General features: G+C 38.5%; 1 protein-coding gene across 4 annotated transcripts in view; it reads left to right on the top strand.

Moving 5' to 3' along the window:
* Nucleotides 1-19,919, top strand: part of GLT8D2 (glycosyltransferase 8 domain containing 2) — a 74,269-nt gene that overhangs the window by 26,721 nt on the left and 27,629 nt on the right. The window contains exons 2-10 of one of the 4 annotated variants that reach the window (XM_075209302.1): nucleotides 289-576; nucleotides 3,244-3,363; nucleotides 4,778-4,862; nucleotides 7,148-7,189; nucleotides 7,288-7,380; nucleotides 7,964-8,129; nucleotides 8,425-8,542; nucleotides 11,008-11,092; nucleotides 17,173-17,285. In XM_075209302.1, coding sequence (XP_075065403.1) covers nucleotides 7,171-7,189; nucleotides 7,288-7,380; nucleotides 7,964-8,129; nucleotides 8,425-8,542; nucleotides 11,008-11,092; nucleotides 17,173-17,285 — 594 coding nt within the window. In that variant the 5' untranslated portion in view covers nucleotides 289-576; nucleotides 3,244-3,363; nucleotides 4,778-4,862; nucleotides 7,148-7,170. Of the gene's footprint in view, nucleotides 1-288; nucleotides 577-3,243; nucleotides 3,364-4,515; nucleotides 4,863-6,216; nucleotides 7,190-7,287; nucleotides 7,381-7,963; nucleotides 8,130-8,424; nucleotides 8,543-11,007; nucleotides 11,093-17,172; nucleotides 17,286-19,919 lie in introns of those variants that run through there. The other 3 variants (XM_075209301.1, XM_075209304.1, XM_075209303.1) reach the window with 3 other exon arrangements.

Raw genomic sequence — 19,919 nt, 5'->3', positions numbered from 1 at the left:
ATGAGAGGGTGAGACCTGCACAAACCGGGTTGAAAAAGAGAGCTGGTATAAAAAAAAAGACTGATTTTGCTGATTTTATAAATTACAGTGATGGAAAGGTGATTTAAGCCTTAAATAAACAGGAAAAAAGTTACTATCATTATTTTATTTATTTTTGTATGTTTTATGTATAAGTAACACTCTTTGACTCAACCATACTTTATTTAACATTTATGTAACACAATTTGACAAAATTTCTCTTGCAGGCTTATTCATTTTTTGTTTTGTTCTTTTTTTTGCACTCTGAAGCCTGCTTCTGCCCCTGGCACATACATCCAATTAAATATATTTGTGTTGGAGGGGCGATCCCCTCCACCTGCTGGCATAGGAAAAAAAATTGCAACCAAAAGAAAAGAAAAAAAAATCACATGACCGCTGTGGCTCCCGGCAGCCTCCTCTCCTCCTCTCTGCTCTGTCATTCTGCCCGACGACATATTAAGTGAGGACTCACTGAGGAGCAGAGAGGAGCAGCGCGACGGAAAAGAAAGAAGACAGAAGGCCAGAAAAGAAGACAGAAAAGCAAAAGGCAATAGAAAGGTAAGTAAAATAACAAAGGTATGGAGGGCACAAAGTGAGGGAAATAAGAGAAGGGGAAACAAAATTTGGAAGGCACAGAGTAATGGAAATAAGAGAAGGGGGGAACAAAGGTATGAAGGGCACAGAGTGAGGGAAATAAGAAGGTGAACAAAAGTACACAGAGTGAGGGGAAATAAACAAGAAGAGCACAATTATGGAGGGCACAGTGTGAGGGGAAACAAACAAGAGAAGGGGAGCACAATTATGAAAGGACAGTGTAATGATAAAGAAAGGCACAGAGTGATTATGAAGGGGCACAGTGTGATGAGAGGGACGGTAGTGAGGGGCACAATGTGATGAGAGGGATCACAGTGTGATGTAGGGACCGCAATGTGATGCATTACAGGCCTGGTAACAGTGTCACAAATGCATTAAAACAGAATCTTGAGCTATCAAAGTGAAATTGTCAGACAAATGGTGCTTTTATATGTACAGTAGTATTGAAAATATTAGATGTGATTTTTGAAGTTTTCCTTTAATCTATTACAATATATGGCTGTTTAAAGCAGTAATCCCATGAAAAAAAATGTTTTATTTTTTAAAAAAAATATAAATAATTTTGACAGACTATAAGAAGAATTGTAATTACCAGTTGTCCTTGGTTTGTTTCTTCAGGCTGCTGTTTATGATGTATAATTCTGCATAGTTCCACAGTGTCATGTGACTACCATGGCAACCACAGTCACATGCCCATGATGTAGTGAGCAGAGAGGCTTTGGAACACCTATCTGAGCTCTATCTGCATTGTAAAATCCTCTATCTTCTCCCCCCTTTGCCATCACATGAAATGCTGAGAGCTTTGAGAATGAGTTTGTGACCAGCGGCCATATTTGTGTGCTCTACACAGAGATTTTAAGAAGGAGATAATGATTTGTAGGACTACAGCTAAAAAAAAGTAGAGATGAGCGGGCTCGGATTAGCGCAATCCGAGGGGATCCGAGCACTGTTCAGGTATTTCCGGCGGTGAAAAAAAATGAAACCGAGGCTATGACGCCAAATCCCCGCGTCGGATCTCGCGAGACTCGGTTTGCATAAATTCCCCGCTTGCGGCCGCCATCTTCAGTCGGGCTCAGATCAGGGAAGAGGGAGGTTGTATTGTAGTGGTGCTGCTGTGTCCTGTCACTCTGTCCTGCTTAATCCAGTGGTTACTTTGTCCTGTGCTCTGTCCTGCTGATCAGTCCAGTGGTGCTTTTGTCCTGTGCTCTGTCCTGCTGAGTCCAGTGGTGCTGTTTCCTGTGCTTTGTTCTGCTAAATCCATTGTTATTTTAAAATTATTAAAAAATCATAAAAAAATTAAAAAAAATTATACAAAAATAATTAAAAAAAATTCTAAAAAAATTATACAAAAATAATTTTAAAAAAATATAAAAAAATTATTAAAAAAAGTATAAAAAAATTTCTACTGCAATATATAAATACGTTCACTGTTCCTGCAGTCCAGAAATATTAGTACTGCAATATTTTACTACGTTCACTGTTCCTGCAGTCCAGAAATATTAGTACTGCAATATATAAATACGTTCACTGTTCCTGCAGTCCAGAAATATTAGTACTGCAATATATAAATACGTTCACTGTTCCTGCAGTCCAGAAATATTAGTACTGCAATATATAAATACGTTCACTGTTCCTGCAGTCCAGAAATATTAGTACTGCAATATATAAATAAGTTCACTGTTCCTGCAGTCCAGAAATATTAGTACTGCAATATATAAATACGTTCACTGTTCCTGCAGTCCAGAAATATTAGTACTGCAATATTTTGCTACGTTCACTGTTCCTGCAGTCCAGAAATATTAGTACTGCAATATTTTACTACGTTCACTGTTCCTGCAGTCCAGAAATATTAGTACCAGAGATTAAACTACGATCACTGTTCCTGCAGTCCAAAAATATTAGTACCAGAGATTAAACTATGTTTACTATTCCTGATTGGTTTGTTAAAGTGCGAATGTCCTATTTCAACAACATCAGGGTGGGTGGGAGGGCCCAAGGACAATTCCATCTTGCACCTCTAGCAAACTCTTGCAAACTGCCATCCTGTCTGCCACTGCAGTGCCACTCCTAGATGGACAACGTGTTTGTGCCGCCCACTTGTGTCGCTTAGCTTAGACATCCAGCTACCTCGGTGCAACCTTTTGGACTAAAAACAATATTGTGAGGTGTGAGGTGTTCAGAATAGACTGGAAATTAGTGGAAATGAATGTTATTGAGGTTAATAATAGTGTAGGAGTGAAAAAAAAAAATATGGATTTTAGCACTTTTTATGCTTTTTTAAAAAAAAATCAGAACCCAAAACCCAAAATCAGAACCAAAACCTTTAGTGGGGTGTTTTGGCAAAACCAATTGGAACCCAAAACCTCAAGCTAATCAGAACCCAAAACACCAAAAGTGGCCGGTGCACACCCCTAAAAAAAAGATGCAGAGACAGAATTACATGGGATTGCTGCTTTAACTTTGTGCTGGCAACACAAAGACAAAGAGAAGAACCGTTTGTGTGGCATTTCTTAAGATTGGCATGTTCAGTTTGATGATGGATAGGAGCTGCCTAGTTTCTATTTGTTAATGACCTAAAACACTCTTAACACATCGAAGCTGTTGTAATCCAAAGTCCTACTCTGTGTCCAGGTGTGTGCACACGGCGATTGTGCCAGAGGAATTCTGGCATTTGATGCCTTATGTTACAGCAATCAGACTGTGTCCGAAAGTCAGAACAGCAGCTGCAGAGGAAGTGTTGTGTGTGTTCAGGTATCCTACACGTTTTTGTTGTTATGCTACGTATTACATTTTATGTTCTGTAAAATTTTCACAGTTCCATCATGGAACTGAAATGATTCCACCTTGTGTCTTGCTCAATTGTTTCATTTAACTAACATTTGTAATGCCTAAATCAGACTTAGACAACATGTGGTTCTTCAGCAGAGGCTGGCACTGCATGATGCAACTTGTAGTTCCACATTCATGACAACTTATGTATTCCTGTTTACAGCCTACATGAGTAGGCTATAAACATCTCTCTCTCTCTCTCTCTCTCTCTCTCTCTCTCTCTCTCTCTCTCTCTCTCCCTCTCTCCTCTCTCATCACTTGGGATTAATTCACACTTCTGCCAATGGTGTACGTAGCAATGCAGGGTTTTGTTGGTAGGAGGGTGGCTTAGCACTTTTCACCTGCTAGGCACGCCCCCAATGATATGACCACGCCCCCTTCAACTGCTCACTACCGCTGTGCGGTGGCACAAAGCTTCCCTTTCTTCTCAACTATAGGAGCATATGCTATGCTAAAAAAAACTATACTGCTATGGATTTTTTCAGGGAGGAGACCCCAAATCCGTATCTCGTCTAGGGCCCCATGAGGTCTAAAAGAAAGTAAGGCAAAAAAATGAGTTTTCTCCTGAACAAAACTATGTTACAAGGGGTGCAAATTAGTTTATTATTTTGCACATAAGGAAAATAATGGCTGCTTTTTTCATCTAGCACACAAATACTTGTTAGCTTTATTTTTACACTGACATTTGAAGTTGATCTAGGACATGTCCTACCCAAATTATAAAACTGTCCCCACATTTTAAATTTTTATCTCCCCCTCCAATGCAACATGGTTTGGCCAAGGTGCAAATTTACTCATTTGTTTGCTTTACTTTCCTTAATGAATCAGACCCATAGTGTTTTGTTTTCTTTCTTGTTCTTCATACTGATGTTTGTTATGATACTATCTTTGAAAATGTAATGTTATTCTTCCACAGTACATAATAAAGAATTAAGAAAAAATAAATTTTATATATATATATATATATATATATATATATATATATATATATATACATATACACATACCTGCATGTATATAATATGTGTATGAATAGCTACAATTTTAGATTGTTAGATTTCTGGAGCACATCCACAATGTATTTTCCATTCCGGAAGGCAAAGATCCCTCTGCAAAGCAAAGCACAAGGCAGATCTCTAGAGAAGGAACTGTTTTCATCTGGAACTAATTTCTTTCTGTCTTTACTAGCAAATGTAGCATTTAATTTTACAGAGCAGCTCATGGCGCTGGATGGAACAAAAGAGAACACCAGGGTCGTGATCAGTGCTTGCTCTCACTCCTGATACACCTTCACTCACAAAGGAAGATAAGTCTCAGTTTTGCTTTTTGCTTACAGTAAAACCCATTTGCGTGGACGTTATTTCAGCTCACTTCATGAAATGTTCGATAGGAAGAATTTGGCCTGAACTACTACAGCCGTGGTATGTAATACTTAGCTGGTAAAAGCCTACACTTTATTTTTGCTAAATAAATAATTAATGAACACAAATGACAGAAATGAACACATAAAGTACAGTATAATGTGATGCATACTTGGATTAAGAAGTCTTTATATCTCATAAAGAAACTGGTTTGTTTTTGTGCAGAAGTTAGCAATGTTAAAAGCAGAACTGCAGCTTTGTTAGGACTTTTATGGTTTTAAATACTCTGGAGTGCAGGAAATGAAATGTATATATAATTTTTCTGTCTGCAGATGCAGGGAATAATAATCACTTTCTGGCGCTGTCTGCCTGTTGGTTTAACTGTTTCCCGACTTGAATGCTTACATACAGTATACAACCTTACTTGTTCTGAGCAAAGAATGCTACAAAATGATTTGCATGCAAAATTAAAAAAATAGTCATTTATTTATGAAGTGCACTGCCTAGGATGGTCCATCCAGCTCACATTAAGGTGCACGCTTACCTTCCAAACTTTGGAAACAGCGCTACAAAGCAGACGTACGCCAAAGTTTGTGGGGAGGGAATACAGTCTAAAGAGACATACTGTGTAAAAGTGTAAACATCACATCAAAGTAACACTTTCAGTTTTTCACGTATATTCCTGCTAACATGAACATAGAGCTAACATTTGAATGCAGTGAAGGTCATTTACCTCTTTTCTAAGTCAAGTGTGCCTAGGTTTCCATAAAAGCTCCTAGGTTGGCAGTGTTTTACGGGCTGGTGAGATGAGTTTGGCTGAGTCTGGTTATTCCTTGAAAGTAGGGAGGAAGCACACTGTTACAACTAGTCTTGTGGAGCAGTTCAAAAATTTAATTCTATCTTGTGGAGAAAGATAAAGGGACAAAAAGGGCTCATTTTTATGGGTGCACCTTACTGTGCGCAGAATGCAAGGCTATTTTCACTCTGCAAAAAGAATCGCACCAGCTTCGAGTGGCAGTGATTAGGTCTCTTTCTGTACTTTCAACGGGGTGTATCCTGCTCTTTCTAGTTATAGATTGCATTTCTAGGCGCACTTTGCCCAATACAAAACAAAGATTCAAACAAAAGTGCCACGTCCCAATGTCTCATCACTCTCCTAATTAATTTAAGCCCTAAACTAGTCTAAACAAAGTAAATATTTTAGGGGAAAACAAAAAAATGTTTTATTTAATTCTTAAAGTTCAAAAGTGGTAGAATGTTGGACTTTTCATGTGACATTTACACTTTTGCATACTGTGCCTCTTCAGACTTTTCTGCCTCTTCACATACACAGACGCGCTTCTAGTTGATTTTCTGAAAGAGGAGAGTAGTTGTGCATTAATTTGCACCTTGGTATAACCATGTTGCACTGCATGGGAGGTGCATTTAAAATGTGCAGACAGATGTAAGTTTGGGAGGAGGCATGTCCTAGCTTGACTCTAAATCTCAGAGTAAAACTAAAGCTGACCAGTATTTGGGTGCTAAATGCAGAGACAGACAGTATTTTCCATGTATGCAATAATTAAATGCATTTGCACAACTTACACTACAATATGGTTTGCCCAGGAGCAAATTTTCACTTTTTTTCTTTGCTCTTAACTTGAAATGAGGCCCTCAGTGTGCTTCCTAAATTAACTCCAGTGTACTAATAGTCTTCTAAGTTTATAATATTATTAAGTGTGGAACAAGCATAAAACTGTGAGGATTCAGCTAGCTCTAGATGACAGCTTTCAGAAAACAGAAGACTTGTTTTGTTTGACTTTGCATCACAATTGTACCTTCTCCAATCCCTTGACTTTGGCTTGTCCCATCACTATTCTACCTGCTCCAATCCTTTGACTTCAGCTTGTATTTCACGAACTGTCTTCTCAGGACTAAGCAGCTTGGCCGGACGTGGTGTGTCTCTGATAGCCACCCCAGCCAAGAGGTTCTTTACAGGGAGCCACAAGTACCGTGACAATAACAATCATGGTATGGTTTTGGGGCATTGTCATTTACCAGCCTGTATTGTAGAACTAAAACCATAAACCATCAAAAATGCTATGAACAGATAGAAGATCGTGTTTTAAGAACCTTTTATGCTGTTTGAATTTCTACTCATAATTTGTCTTGTATTACCAGATGATGAAAATATGGCAACATTAACCATCATCCATTATTATTTTCAAAGGAGGACAAAGTGCTAAAAAAGCTGTTTCACTAGTTCATAGCTAGCAAATGTAGAAACACAATACTGTTGTCTGTCTGTATGTTAGATTTTACCCATTTTTTTTTTTAAATAAATAAAATGTATTTTTCTTTTTAAGGTACTACAAGAGAGATTGACCATATGGCTATTTTACGAAAACGTAAGTAAATAATCATTTTTGGAAAGAAAGCAAAATGCTAATTTTATTTTCTCCTTTCTTATGTTTGGTTTACTAAATGAAAATATATTGTTTTTCAGTTAATCACATATTGCTGTTTCTGCTTGTGTTGACATTTTGTGTGATATGGTATAGCACAATCTACAAAGTACCTACAATGGAGGAAGACGAAGGTAAGCAGGGGCATTATGTTTTTATGTTATAATAACTGTTCAGTAGCTTACAAAAATAATATAAATATCAGTATCCTGAGTTATATTTTGAATCAAAGGAAAGGTTGGGCACCGAATAGTGTCACAACTTAGGTCACCTGTATTCTCCGTTGTACATTTACAGTGCAGTCTATTTTGACATATATGAAAATGTATTGGTCAAATACCACAATTGATAATCTGGTAAAACCCTTCTGAAATACTGACTAAAGTCAATATATTCTCATAGTCAAAGGTTCCTAATTTGCAGGAACAAAATCCAGTTATTTACCACCCTGATAATTAGAACCCACAGGCAAATGAGTCGGCTGTCTCAGTGCCCAAGGTGTTAAGGGCACTGCCAACCATTAGCAAGAGATGACAGTGGCTGTGCCATGCCTGTTTTTTTCTGTGCCATGATTTAAAATACTAAAAACAACTAATTTCAGTGGGCCTCATTTAGAAAACACACTTGCTGCACACCACAAAATGTCTTTAACAGTTTATAGTCAATTCTTTAAAACTTCTAAGTTTATTTTATTTATTATGATTATGTTCATTCCAGATGCTGATTCAGAGGTGCAGGAGGAAGATGTAATCCCTGTTGTCATTTGTGCTGCCTCAGGCCGCATGGGTGGCACTATTGCTGCAATCAACAGCATCTACAGCAACACTGATGCCAATGTGCTGTTTTATATTATTGGATTAAGAAATACATTGGTCCACATTAGGTAATGAGTCGTTCCTCCCAATATTTCAAACATACAAAGGAAGCACATTTGTTTGTTGTAAACAATGCTGGTAGGGTTTTTGTTTCACAAACAATATAAAACTACCAGCATGCAGGCACTAGAAAAGAGCAGGAAACCATATCCTTTAGTGTCAGTCCACTATGGTATATAGACAAATGCAATTTTCTCTAACTGAATAGTGAAACACTGTGATCTATGCATACATTTATATTTCAGAGTGTATTGTCTTGGTGTCACTTTCTGTATAAGAATTTTAATTCTGTGTGTATTTTAGAAAATGGATTGAAGGCACTCAGTTGGCTGACATACGATTTAAAATAGTGGAGTTTAACCCAACGGTTCTTAAAGGAAAAGTTCGCCCTGATGCAGCCTTTCCTGAGCTTCTTCAACCAGTAAGTAGAGATTTCAATTTCTCCTATGTAGCTTCACATGCCTACTTTATAGCCCTATGTACAACTCTATAGCCTCATGAGCCCTCACAGCCATAGACAATCCCCCTCATGCAGTGACTCTCCATAGACAGGCACTAGGAAGAATTCCAGCTTACTACGTGAATGGTTTCACAGTGATAAATATTGTAGTTCCTACTTAACTTCAGTTGGCTGGAGGTCAGATAGAAGTACTATTAGCACAGTGAAAGCAATCAGAGTGCTAACAACTTCCTCAATGCGGCATCAACAAAAAATACACAAGATCTAAAATTGGCACAGGAGGGTACAGACATAAAAACAGTCCCTTTATCCTAAACAATTAAATAGAACATCCTGGTTGTACTGTGCACTGTCAGCAGGGGCAGGCTGGGCTGGGGTGCAGGGGGGCATATAATCTCCCAGGCTGGTCCCATAGTGGGCTGCCTCACTGGGCCACCTGCATTTTTTTCCTTTAAAATAGGCTGCTAAGTCAAGTCTTGCCCCCCCAGGCTAAAATTTGCCAGCCCTCCCCTCTCTGTCAGCCTTTGGGAGTCTAATGTATTTGATATACAGTATATTACAATAAATCAGAGAATAAAAGAGAGAGGTATACCACCGCACAAGATAACATAAAGTATAAATTGATCTCCTCCAATAGTGAATAAATGTTATATAACAAACCTGGGATATAAAAATACCAATCCAGGGGGTGCACCCTACACAATATCAATTGTACAAGTAGAGTAGAGAAAAAGGGGTGTAATTGGGGCACTCCAATTAGATAATTAAAAATTAAACTTTAATGGTATGCATTGAAATCAGGGTAGAAAATGAGCGAAATATTTAAAAAACATACATATAACATACAGTGATACAATACAAGTTAAAAATGCAAACTATGTTGCAAGAGCTCCTACAGTCAATTGAACACACAGTTATATGCACAAGAACTACAATAAGTCTTAGTACAACTAAAAGGTCACAATAAACCTCAAATGAAACTGGTGTTACTCCTGCATAATAATGTTCTGGATATAAAGAGACCTCAATAGTATGAACTGTGTATAGTGCCAATATCCAAATAATATAGAGCGCTATAAATAATTATCTCAATTGTAATTAGAGACTGTCCTTACAAATAGAGGACAAATGCAGCGAATAAAGTGAGGTCAGTAGCAGTTCCCCTCTGATCGCGGGATTATGTGATAAGTTCCCTGCCTATAGTAACTGGGGAGCGATCAGGGGGATAAAGAGCCAGAATTAACCCAAAGCAGGAGATGAGTGTGGGAGCCCTGAAACGCCAACGCGCGTTTCGCTCGGCTGCTTTTTCGGCTTTTTCGGCTTGCCTTGAAAAAGCAGCCGAGCGAAACGCGCGTTGGCGTTTCAGGGCTCCCACACTCATCTCCTGCTTTGGGTTAATTCTGGCTCTTTATCCCCCTGATCGCTCCCCAGTTACTATAGGCAGGGAACTTATCACATAATCCCGCGATCAGAGGGGAACTGCTACTGACCTCACTTTATTCGCTGCATTTGTCCTCTATTTGTAAGGACAGTCTGTAATTACAATTGAGATAATTATTTATAGCGCTCTATATTATTTGGATATTGGCACTATACACAGTTCATACTATTGAGGTCTCTTTATATCCAGAACATTATTATGCAGGAGTAACACCAGTTTCATTTGAGGTTTATTGTGACCTTTTAGTTGCACTAAGACTTATTGTAGTTCTTGTGCATATAACTGTGTGTTCAATTGACTGTAGGAGCTCTTGCAACATAGTTTGCATTTTTAACTTGTATTGTATCACTGTATGTTATATGTATGTTTTTTAAATATTTCGCTCATTTTCTACCCTTATTTAAATGCATACCATTAAAGTTTAATTTTTAATTATCTAATTGGAGTGCCCCAATTACACCCCTTTTTCTCTACTCTACTTGTACATATTACAATAAATGTTTTCCTCCAATACAATAATATAATAAGTTTAAATAAATTGATTGTTTAAAATTATTCAAAATGTCAGCTGAATTATTATACAATAGTTTCAGTATAAAAATCTGTGAAGCGTGTATATAATGAATCTCAACACACAATGTGTTCTTACTTCCTGTCCATTGAGGTGTTCTCCTTCCAGTTTACTAAGTGCACAGCTTATATGTACACAAGTATATTTCAAGGAATCACATCAAACATCTCACATCCAATGTAAATTGGCCCTTCTAAACTAAACTTCATATAAACAGCCCTAAATGTTCATGATGATGATTGATTGACATGCTCATACAGTGAAATCACTCAAAATTAAGTGATTAATGTCTCTGAGTTCAGCTGTGTAGTTTTAGTTTTATTCGTTTCTGTGATTTATCATAACATTTATCATGTTTTATGCTTTTATTATTTCTTTATTCCCACTATCTCTCTCTTTTATTCACATAAAAAGCTGAACTTTGTACGTTTTTATCTACCACTGCTCACCCTGGAACACGAGAAAGTAATTTATCTGGATGATGACATAATTGTACTAGGTATGTTATGTACTATGGTATAATAAGCTTATTAAATGTAATAGGAATGATCAGCTGTATGATTTCTTCTTTTTCTTTTATTACATTTTAAACCAGTCAATAAGACAGACATCTTATAGAATCATCATGTTAGGTCATAGGCATATCTTAAAGGATAGATATAAAGTAAGCTGTAAATTATAGCCTTAAAGGGTGTTTGTGAATCTCACATAAAACTTAATTTATGTATTTAACAATCAAATAAAAATGTATCCACCTGACTTGTTTAAAATGCCATTTTGTTTCTCATACCACTGAATGCTGCAGTTTGACGACTCTCTCATTTGCATATTCCAGCCAGTGGCATTATGTATAAAATTCCAGAACAATAGGGTGAAGACAGATGTAAAATAGATTAATAACTTTAGAAAAGTAGGTCTTTCTCATTTAAATAAGATGCATGATATGCAGATCAGTTTTTATGAATCAGAAATGGAAATATAAAATACATGCATCTAACCATTCTTGTATATTTATTTATTATTTGTTAACATTTATTTATATAGCACCAGCATACTGTTACTGTTAATGTTACTTTTTGTTACTTCCAAAGCGAATAGTTGGTAAGCTTGTGCCTAACTAGGGTTAAGGCAAAAAGAGGGAAAAAATCTCCTGGTTGTGGTGGAGCCCAAGACCACCTCCAGGAGAAAGCATGGGTTAGTCATGATGACTATCTTGTCCTCATGGAAAAAGGTGAACAGAAGAACTGAACATATCACTGCTGGCTCCAACGTCCTGCAGGTACTGGCTTAAAGAGGAGAGGACTATATTGTTGTCCCACTGAAGAACCAGGTGGCAGATGTGGGCCACCACTAGAAAGAAACTCTTAACTTCTGGAACACAGGTCAATATATATAGGTCAACTTCTGAAAGGTGACTACCAGTGGACAGATATTAGATTTAGAGCTGAAATAAATCCCCCTGTCTAGGTCACCTTGAATAAAGACTAAGAGTGTTAACTGTCTTTATAAAAGTGGTGATTCATGCATTTTTTTTTATCTAGAACTATTCCCAATTTTTCTTATTCTGCCATATTGTTTTTGAAAGATGTTTATATATTTTTCCAGCGTTGTTTTCATCTTTCTGTTTTTACTTGTTTTGAAATATGATTCTGGCAAGATCCTTTGGAACATCTGCAACTCATACGTCAACTGGGTCTGATTAAGATCAGCTCAGGAGATTTGTGTTTCTTATTTAGAAAAATCTTTGTGCTTCAGAATTAGGACATTAAATTCACGACTTTAAGGCTAGCCATGAGCATTTACGATCCATACCATCCCTGCTTCAGCCAGTCTGGAGTTAACAGGTTTACCAGGTTGCCCTCTCATTTAAATCTTCCTGAAGAATCTAGGGGGGAATGTGAGGGGAGGGATACAAAGACAGAAAGAGCAGGGCATCACCATTGTGTCTACCTAGAAAGCCTGTAGATAACGTGACCAGTATGGGTAAACCTTAAAGCAAAGTGGCCTATGTTTACAAGCCCCCAGCAATTTGCCAGATGCTCGAAGGCCTATGCATGCAGGGACCACACTCTGGGTTTTATGGTCTGTCTATTGAGAAAGTCAGTCGTCTAATGTTCCAGGCCTGGGAATGTAAATTGAAAATATAATGGTGTTGGTCTCCACTGACTAGTAAAAGATTAGGGGGTAAATGTATCAAGCTGAGAGTTTGCCGGCGGGTTTGAAAAGTGGAGATGTTGCCTATAGCAACCAATCAGATTGTAGCTGTCTTTTTGTAGAATGCAGTAAATAAATGATAGCTAGAATCTGATTGGTATTTCAAACCCGCCGGAAAACTCTCAGCTTGATACATTTACCCCTAGCTCTTCTTTATCATAGCTAGGTCACTATGAGCGCTGCTTTGTTAGTTTAGATAGGTGACAGTTGTGAGATTGTTCATTGACCCATATTTCTTGCCCATCAGGAAATTAGATTGTCCACGAAAAACCATATGAAACACCTTGTGACCCAGGACACTGATCAAAAGAAGTGCCTCATGCTTAGGGCCAAACTGCTCCTCAGTTCTGGAGTCTGGTATCTGCGTCACCACTTACCAGTTCAGCAAAGGTCATACCCTCAAAGGGTCAATGAACTTGGACTCCACTATCTGAGCCAACCAAAAGTGGTTTATTTCTACCTCTCAGTACGTTTGCTTGAGAGGGCTTCTGGCTATATAAAGTAGGGCAAGTTTGATTTGGAGACAGAAAAGTTCTCTTGACAACTCCTGCCTGAGGAATTACCTTCTTTATCTTTGGCACACATTAGACGAGATATTTTGCAGTTGTACACACTAGTACATGATCAGCATCAAAAGAGAAACAAACCATTGAAACCATTATGCATCAGAGGTCATTTTTCCCAAATCTAGATATCTGCTTTAGGACCAGGGCAACAGGAGCAATCTTATATGATAAGTTCTACCACCTGGTGTAAAAAAGGCTCTAGGTTATAGATTATAAAGACTCTGACACTATGCTGCATCTCATTTATTAATCAATTTATTCAAGGTACCCACATATGCAAGAATATAGCCTGTTTTTTAAAAAAAATAACATTTAATTATTTTAAATTACAGTGATGAACTAAATCATATTTTTTTAGGGATACAATAGAGGGGTCTCCACCTCCTTCCATACCTTTTGATGAGAGATCAGCAAAAGATCAATGTATCCATATATTGATCAACACTTTGTACAAAAAAAACACAGAAGAAAGATCAATGGGTCCTTAGTTAAAGAGTATCCAATCGCCCTATTAATAGGGTTCCAGACCTTGTCCAAAAAGATGACATGACAGGGCAAGATATGGAGGAAAGTGCCCCTATGACCGCAGTTCTTCTAGTACTGGGTGAGGAAACAAACATATTATGAAGCCTATCCAGAGTCAAATACTACCTTTAAAATAGTTTCTAGATGTTCTCTTAATGGAGATGCAAATTGAGCTAAAGGCCATTGTGCCAACTGTCTTCAGAAGATGGTCCAAATCTCTCTTCCACTCATGACTGTTCAGAGCTATTTCATCAGAGGAGAAATCTATGTTCTAGAGCAGGGGTGTCCAACCTTTTAGCTTCCCTGGGCACATTGGCAGACGACGAGTTGGTTTGGGCCGCACATAAGATACACTAACAATAACGATAGCTGATCATCCAAAAAACCATAGAAAACATAGTGACCTGACATATACACCACTGTGACCCCAAATTTTGACCTGTTATGATAATTACACCACTATGTTAGTTAAGGTATAACAACTTATAATGGGCCAAAGAGAATAATATATAATGCCCCATTAGTAATACATGTAGAAGTATGTAGCAGGAAGATAAGGTCCATGATGCTCCAGGACCAGGTGACTTTTATTCACTTGTCGGCGTCCCTTGAGATAATAAAAAAAAATCCCCCTTAACTTACCTTTTAATCGGCTTGTTCTCCTGTCCTCTTCTCTTCTTTTCTCCAATTCTGTGCTGCTGATTGTTCTACTCGCGCGGGTGTCTCCTCTGTGCTGCGCTCCGCAATGGATGTTGGGCGTGATGACATCACGCCCGACATTCACTGCGAGCGCCGCATGGAGGAGGAGACAAGGGAGGGAGCCGGAGTACCAGCTGACGTGACCGCAAGGTAAGTAGTTTCTTTTCTTTTTTTTTTTGCAGGATTTTTTTTTTCCAATAAGAGCGCTGCCCCCTTGCCACAACCAAAACTCCTTCTGGGCCACATTTACAGGCGTGCTGGGCCGCATGCGGACAACCCTGTTCTAGAGCTTTGAGATGAAGCCCTTTTGTATGGGCGCTTTTACGTTTTTCCTCAAATCTAGTTAGGCCACGTGGGAAACTCGTTCTAGTGAGGGCACTTTAAAAGTGGTGAATTTGGAAAATTCATAGAAATTGACAACCAGGATGACCTATATCTGCTGAATATTAATGAATTCACCCAGGTGCCCGCCTCCAGTCAGAGATTATCCTGATCCCCAGGCCTTAGACAGCCTCTGGGAGAGCCTCAGCAAATTGTTGCTAGTTAGGAAGCTATCAATCTCATCCTGAAAGACAGGAGTTAGATCACACTTATGGGTAAGATTTACTATAATAGTTTATAAATTCCTTCTACATAATGTTGAGATCTTGAGAAATTTGGCCTGAGAAATTAAATAAGCTGCAAGTAACCTGGACAGTGGGTCTCCAGAACAACAGGAAGCACTGAAGAACCAATCTGAACAGTATTTGTGGTGGGGAGGGATTTGTGGTGGGGAGGGAGATGGCAAGCATTAGAGGGGAATTTGGGTGTAAATACCTTATGAGCCAGGATTAGAAGACTAATGGGGAGCTTAGTACCTAAGATATGTGAGCCATATAAAGTGGGAAGTAGAAAGAGACTTAATAAAATCCTGCAAGCATTATAACTTATTTAATTCAAGTATCAATCTAACATGAAGACATACTAGGACATAGGCCTAAAATAAATCCATCTTTGGCCATATAAAAACTGTTTTAGTGGCCATTATAGTAATTATGTGCCTTTTTACCCAATTAAGAACCTCCTAACATAAATGAGCAGAGATGGTTCCCAGTACCTTGTAGAAGATTGGGGGAGAACAAAAGGGAGGGAAAGTAGGATAAGGGACAAAAAGATGGGGAGGAGTGAGCGTAACATGCATGGGACTAGTAAGTGGCAGGCTCCACTGCCTACCATGTTGCGGGGATGTAAGGATATAGTAATGGATGAAGTAAGGAGGGGGGAGTAAGAACTTGTTACATGGGGTAAATGGGGTACTTAGGAGAATTTGGCACCTTAGACAGCTGGTAAGAGAAAACTACCTTAACATTATATACAATATTGTTCAGTCAATAACAATACCAATAAACAGCTTGAGTCCCACTGTAGTCACAGATAAAATAACCATTTCAAGGAGGGTAATATGTTCCTGGTAAAGAAGGCCTCAAGGCCTGAAACACCACCCCATCAGGTTGTTCAAAAATTGAACATGAGAGACGATCAAGCAATTACTTATTTTTGGTGAGAGGGGACTCTTGTTCTGCATCTGATCATCACCCAGTCAATATGAGGAGGTCTGGGAGTCCATGGGACGTCAGTCTGTTCCTGAAAAGCCAGGACAAAAAAAGAAATCCCAAGGTACTGCAAGACAAGGAGAGCTTTGTCAGGTGTGCATACCAAGTGTTGCCTATTGTCATAGATTAAGATGAGTCTCAATTGGAAGTCACTCTTATAGGGTATCACGGTGATACCCTATAAAAGTGACTTTCAATTGAGGCTCATCTTAATCTATGACAATAGGCAACACTTGGTGATACTATCACCTTCTCTCTTAGTATGGGGGTGGCTTTTTGCATGCCCCAACATCTGGTAAAGGGATTTAGGTCTTGAAGTGCTTGGATGACTGCCCTTTCAAAATCAATGCAGGGGCTTTCTGATTCTCCTGGTGTATGTGCTCGCTGACTTAAAAATAATAAAGAAGTAAAACAATGTCTCTCTAGTTTGTAAGGCCTAGAAGTCTGCAGTAAAGAGCTCAATGGGCCCTAACTATTAACAGCTGTTCCTCTGGCAGACCAACAATCTTGATGAGGTAGGCTATAAGGTGGGACTACATAAAATTATTTTGGCAGGTAGAATTTATAAATCTTCATGCTTTTCATGGAGATCAACAACATCTTGCTGGACGTGAAAGAGTTCTATCTCAACTTCATGCTAGTTTTATCTGCTTTAAGGCCAAGTACCGTTTGCTGAATGGACTGTTATGTGTCTTTGATGTTGGTAAAAATCATATTAATGTCCCACTTAGTAGTTACAGGTGAATATTCCTCCTCCGAATCAGAGGCCATGTTGCTAGACAGGAGGGGGAACAGTTGTCAATATATTGTGTTAATTCATAGGTCCCTCATTTTTTTCATCTTGAATTGGTATTCCCATATCCTGAAGTGTAATGTGATGCTGGTTTTGAGTGTCTCGAAACAGAAAAAAAAGGGAAAGTAAAATGAATAATCTCATAATTGATAGTTTGTCTATAAGTGTTTATGCACTTTTGTATTTACAGGAGACATCCAGGAGCTTTATAACACAAAAATATCAAAGGGACATGTTGCTGCATTTTCTGATGATTGTGACTCACCGTCACTTCAAGAAATTGTCATGAAAGTAGGAATACAGGTACAAGACATATTAGACAATGCATTATACTTTTGTGTAGGACTAGCAGCAATAAGTTTGTGTTGCCAATTCCTGTGCTAGGTTTGATCATTAAAGCTGCATTATCAACTCGGAAATAGTTTTCCTAGGGTTGCTCTCCCCCTAACCAGAGCTCCGGGGGTTTCTTAATGCAGTTTTTCTTCCCAGGGCTTTGCCGATTCTGCAATATCAATTATTTGTTTCACCATCAATAAATGTTTTTCTAGGAGGTGGGGTTTGAGTGGGAGGACCAATCAAAAGCCAGAATTTCTTGTCATTGTAATCAATGTCTGATATTTTATTTTATGTTTTTAAATGCAAATATGCAAAGAAACAAAGTTCTTTCTGTAGAATTACTTATTGTCTTGTGTTTTACCAAATTATTTTTTTAGTAAAAATAAAGCCAACTTAGAAATTTAGTGTATATCCTTCAAATCATGTACTGTATCTCCAGACAGTTTGATCTAGATAGTGGTGGATTAAGATTACCTTGGCTCAGAGCAGAAATCAAGAAAGGATCTTCCAATCTACACATACACACTCAGAGGTGGCCCAGCATGTATGAAGCTGGTGGCTACTTCTCCTACATGTGAGTGAATGGTGTTCAGTGCGGTGTCACCATAGAGGCATTAAAAATGCTGGATGTGTGACATGTGTTTTATGCACCACCTAAACATTGGCCCTCTAGGCAACTGCCTAGATTGACCTAGGTGACGGCCCTGACCCACCTCCCCCCACTGATTGGGTACGATCTGTCAACGCTGAACCTGTCGACAGCCAGATTGTTAAGACCAAAATTTTGACAATGAGAAATGTTGACAGGTTCATTGTGTCTACTTGGTCAAAATGGCAACATTGTGACTGTTGACAGATAGTAAAGTCGACAGTCACAATGTCGTCATCCAAATGGCAATGTCAGCGGCAGACCCACGGGCACAAAATAGTAAATAATACAGTAAAAAAGCAAATAAAATGTCAATACATTTTTTTAGATTTTTTTTTTTTTTTAAACCCCTCACCCTAGTGCTGCCAGCCTAAACTGGTACTAGCAAAATCAGGGGGGGGGGACAAAATGCATGGTTTTCCCCGATTTTACAAGTACCAGCACTAGGCTTTGCCAGTCGTGGCTGGTGGCACTATAGCAGGACAACCCGCAGCATGGGATCCCCCTGCCATAATGACAGCCAACCCCAGAGTTGTCAGCGTGGGGCCGAATTCCCTAGGGAGATGGGGTCCGCAAGAAAAGTACTAGGGCTCTTCCGACACTACAAGCACCAGCATACCCATTGCCAGGGCATATAGGCACTTGCGGAACCACAAATAAAACACATACCTCGTTTGTATTTTTATACAATAAACCAAATAGAAATAAAAACAAAAAGAAAAAACAAATATTTATAACCCTCGTTTATAAACTGACCTAGCGGCTGTATTTATCTCATTATATGGCAGGAGCTCTTTATGTTAAGAGATAGTTTGTGATGTGTTCCAAAGGATTTTTTATTCTGCCGCTCAAGAAGCAAGGATCCTGTGGATTATTTGTTGTTGTTTTTTTGCAAAGCTGCAGGACCGAGGATGTAGGATTTTTGTTTGTTTTTTAATGAACATGGATTTAGTTTTTTAGGTATAAAGCTGCCAGATCCCAGAATATTATTTTAGTTTCTGGACATGAATTTTTTTTTCAGGTGTCAAGCTGCCAGATCCTAGTATATAAATTTATATACAGGCATGGAATACAAATGAAGAATATGGATGTTGGTGAGTATTACAGGGTTGGATGTTTTTTATTTAATTTAGTTCTTTCATTTAATTTATTTTCCAAACGAGGTATGTGTTTTATTTATATTTGTCTTGGTGCACTACCAGCGGACCTTATGTATTGACATTTTATTTACTCGTTTTTTTACTGTTTTGTGCCAGCGGGTCTGGCATCTGTATTGATGTGCTGGTGGATCCGGCGACTGTGTTGCTGGCAGCACTAGGGTAAAAGTGTTTTTCTTTTTGTTTATTTAGTTATGTAGTAACTGTTTTGTGTTGGTGGGTCCACCGGCTGGTACTGACATTGCCATTTGAATGTCAACATTTTGATTGTCGAATTTACTACCTGTTGACAGTCGCAATGTTGGCATTTTAACCACGTACACACACTGACCCTGTGGACAATTCTGTCTGTTGACATTTTGGAGTTGGCTCCAGGTTCATCGTCAACAGACTGAGTACATCCCCCTCCACACATGATAATATACCAGCTAGCAGAGTGTCAGGATTACACACCAGCCAGAGATGTGTGCATGATTACATACCAGCCAGCAGTGGTGTTTACGGTATTATATACCATCCAGGATTTCCCACATAATTATCTTATGATAAGGGTACCTTACAGCATATATTATACTACATAATAATATATCAGCGAGGATTGCCTCTTGTTATCTAGCAACCAACAGAGTGCCCATATAATTATATATTAGCCAGAGGTGCCAATATTAGATTATACAATAGAGTGTCTAGTAAATAATATACCAGGTGCTATGAGGGAAGACTTGTACAACTAAATCTCTGTGCTGAGTATAGTAAGAAGTGTTTTTGTGATCCCGTGCCATATGACCTGCTAAA

Source organism: Mixophyes fleayi, chromosome 4, assembly GCF_038048845.1.
Source record: "Mixophyes fleayi isolate aMixFle1 chromosome 4, aMixFle1.hap1, whole genome shotgun sequence".
NCBI classification, from domain to species: domain Eukaryota; kingdom Metazoa; phylum Chordata; class Amphibia; order Anura; family Limnodynastidae; genus Mixophyes; species Mixophyes fleayi.
The sequence above is the reverse complement of the archived record's forward strand: the minus strand, read 5'-3'. Positions and strand labels throughout refer to the sequence as shown.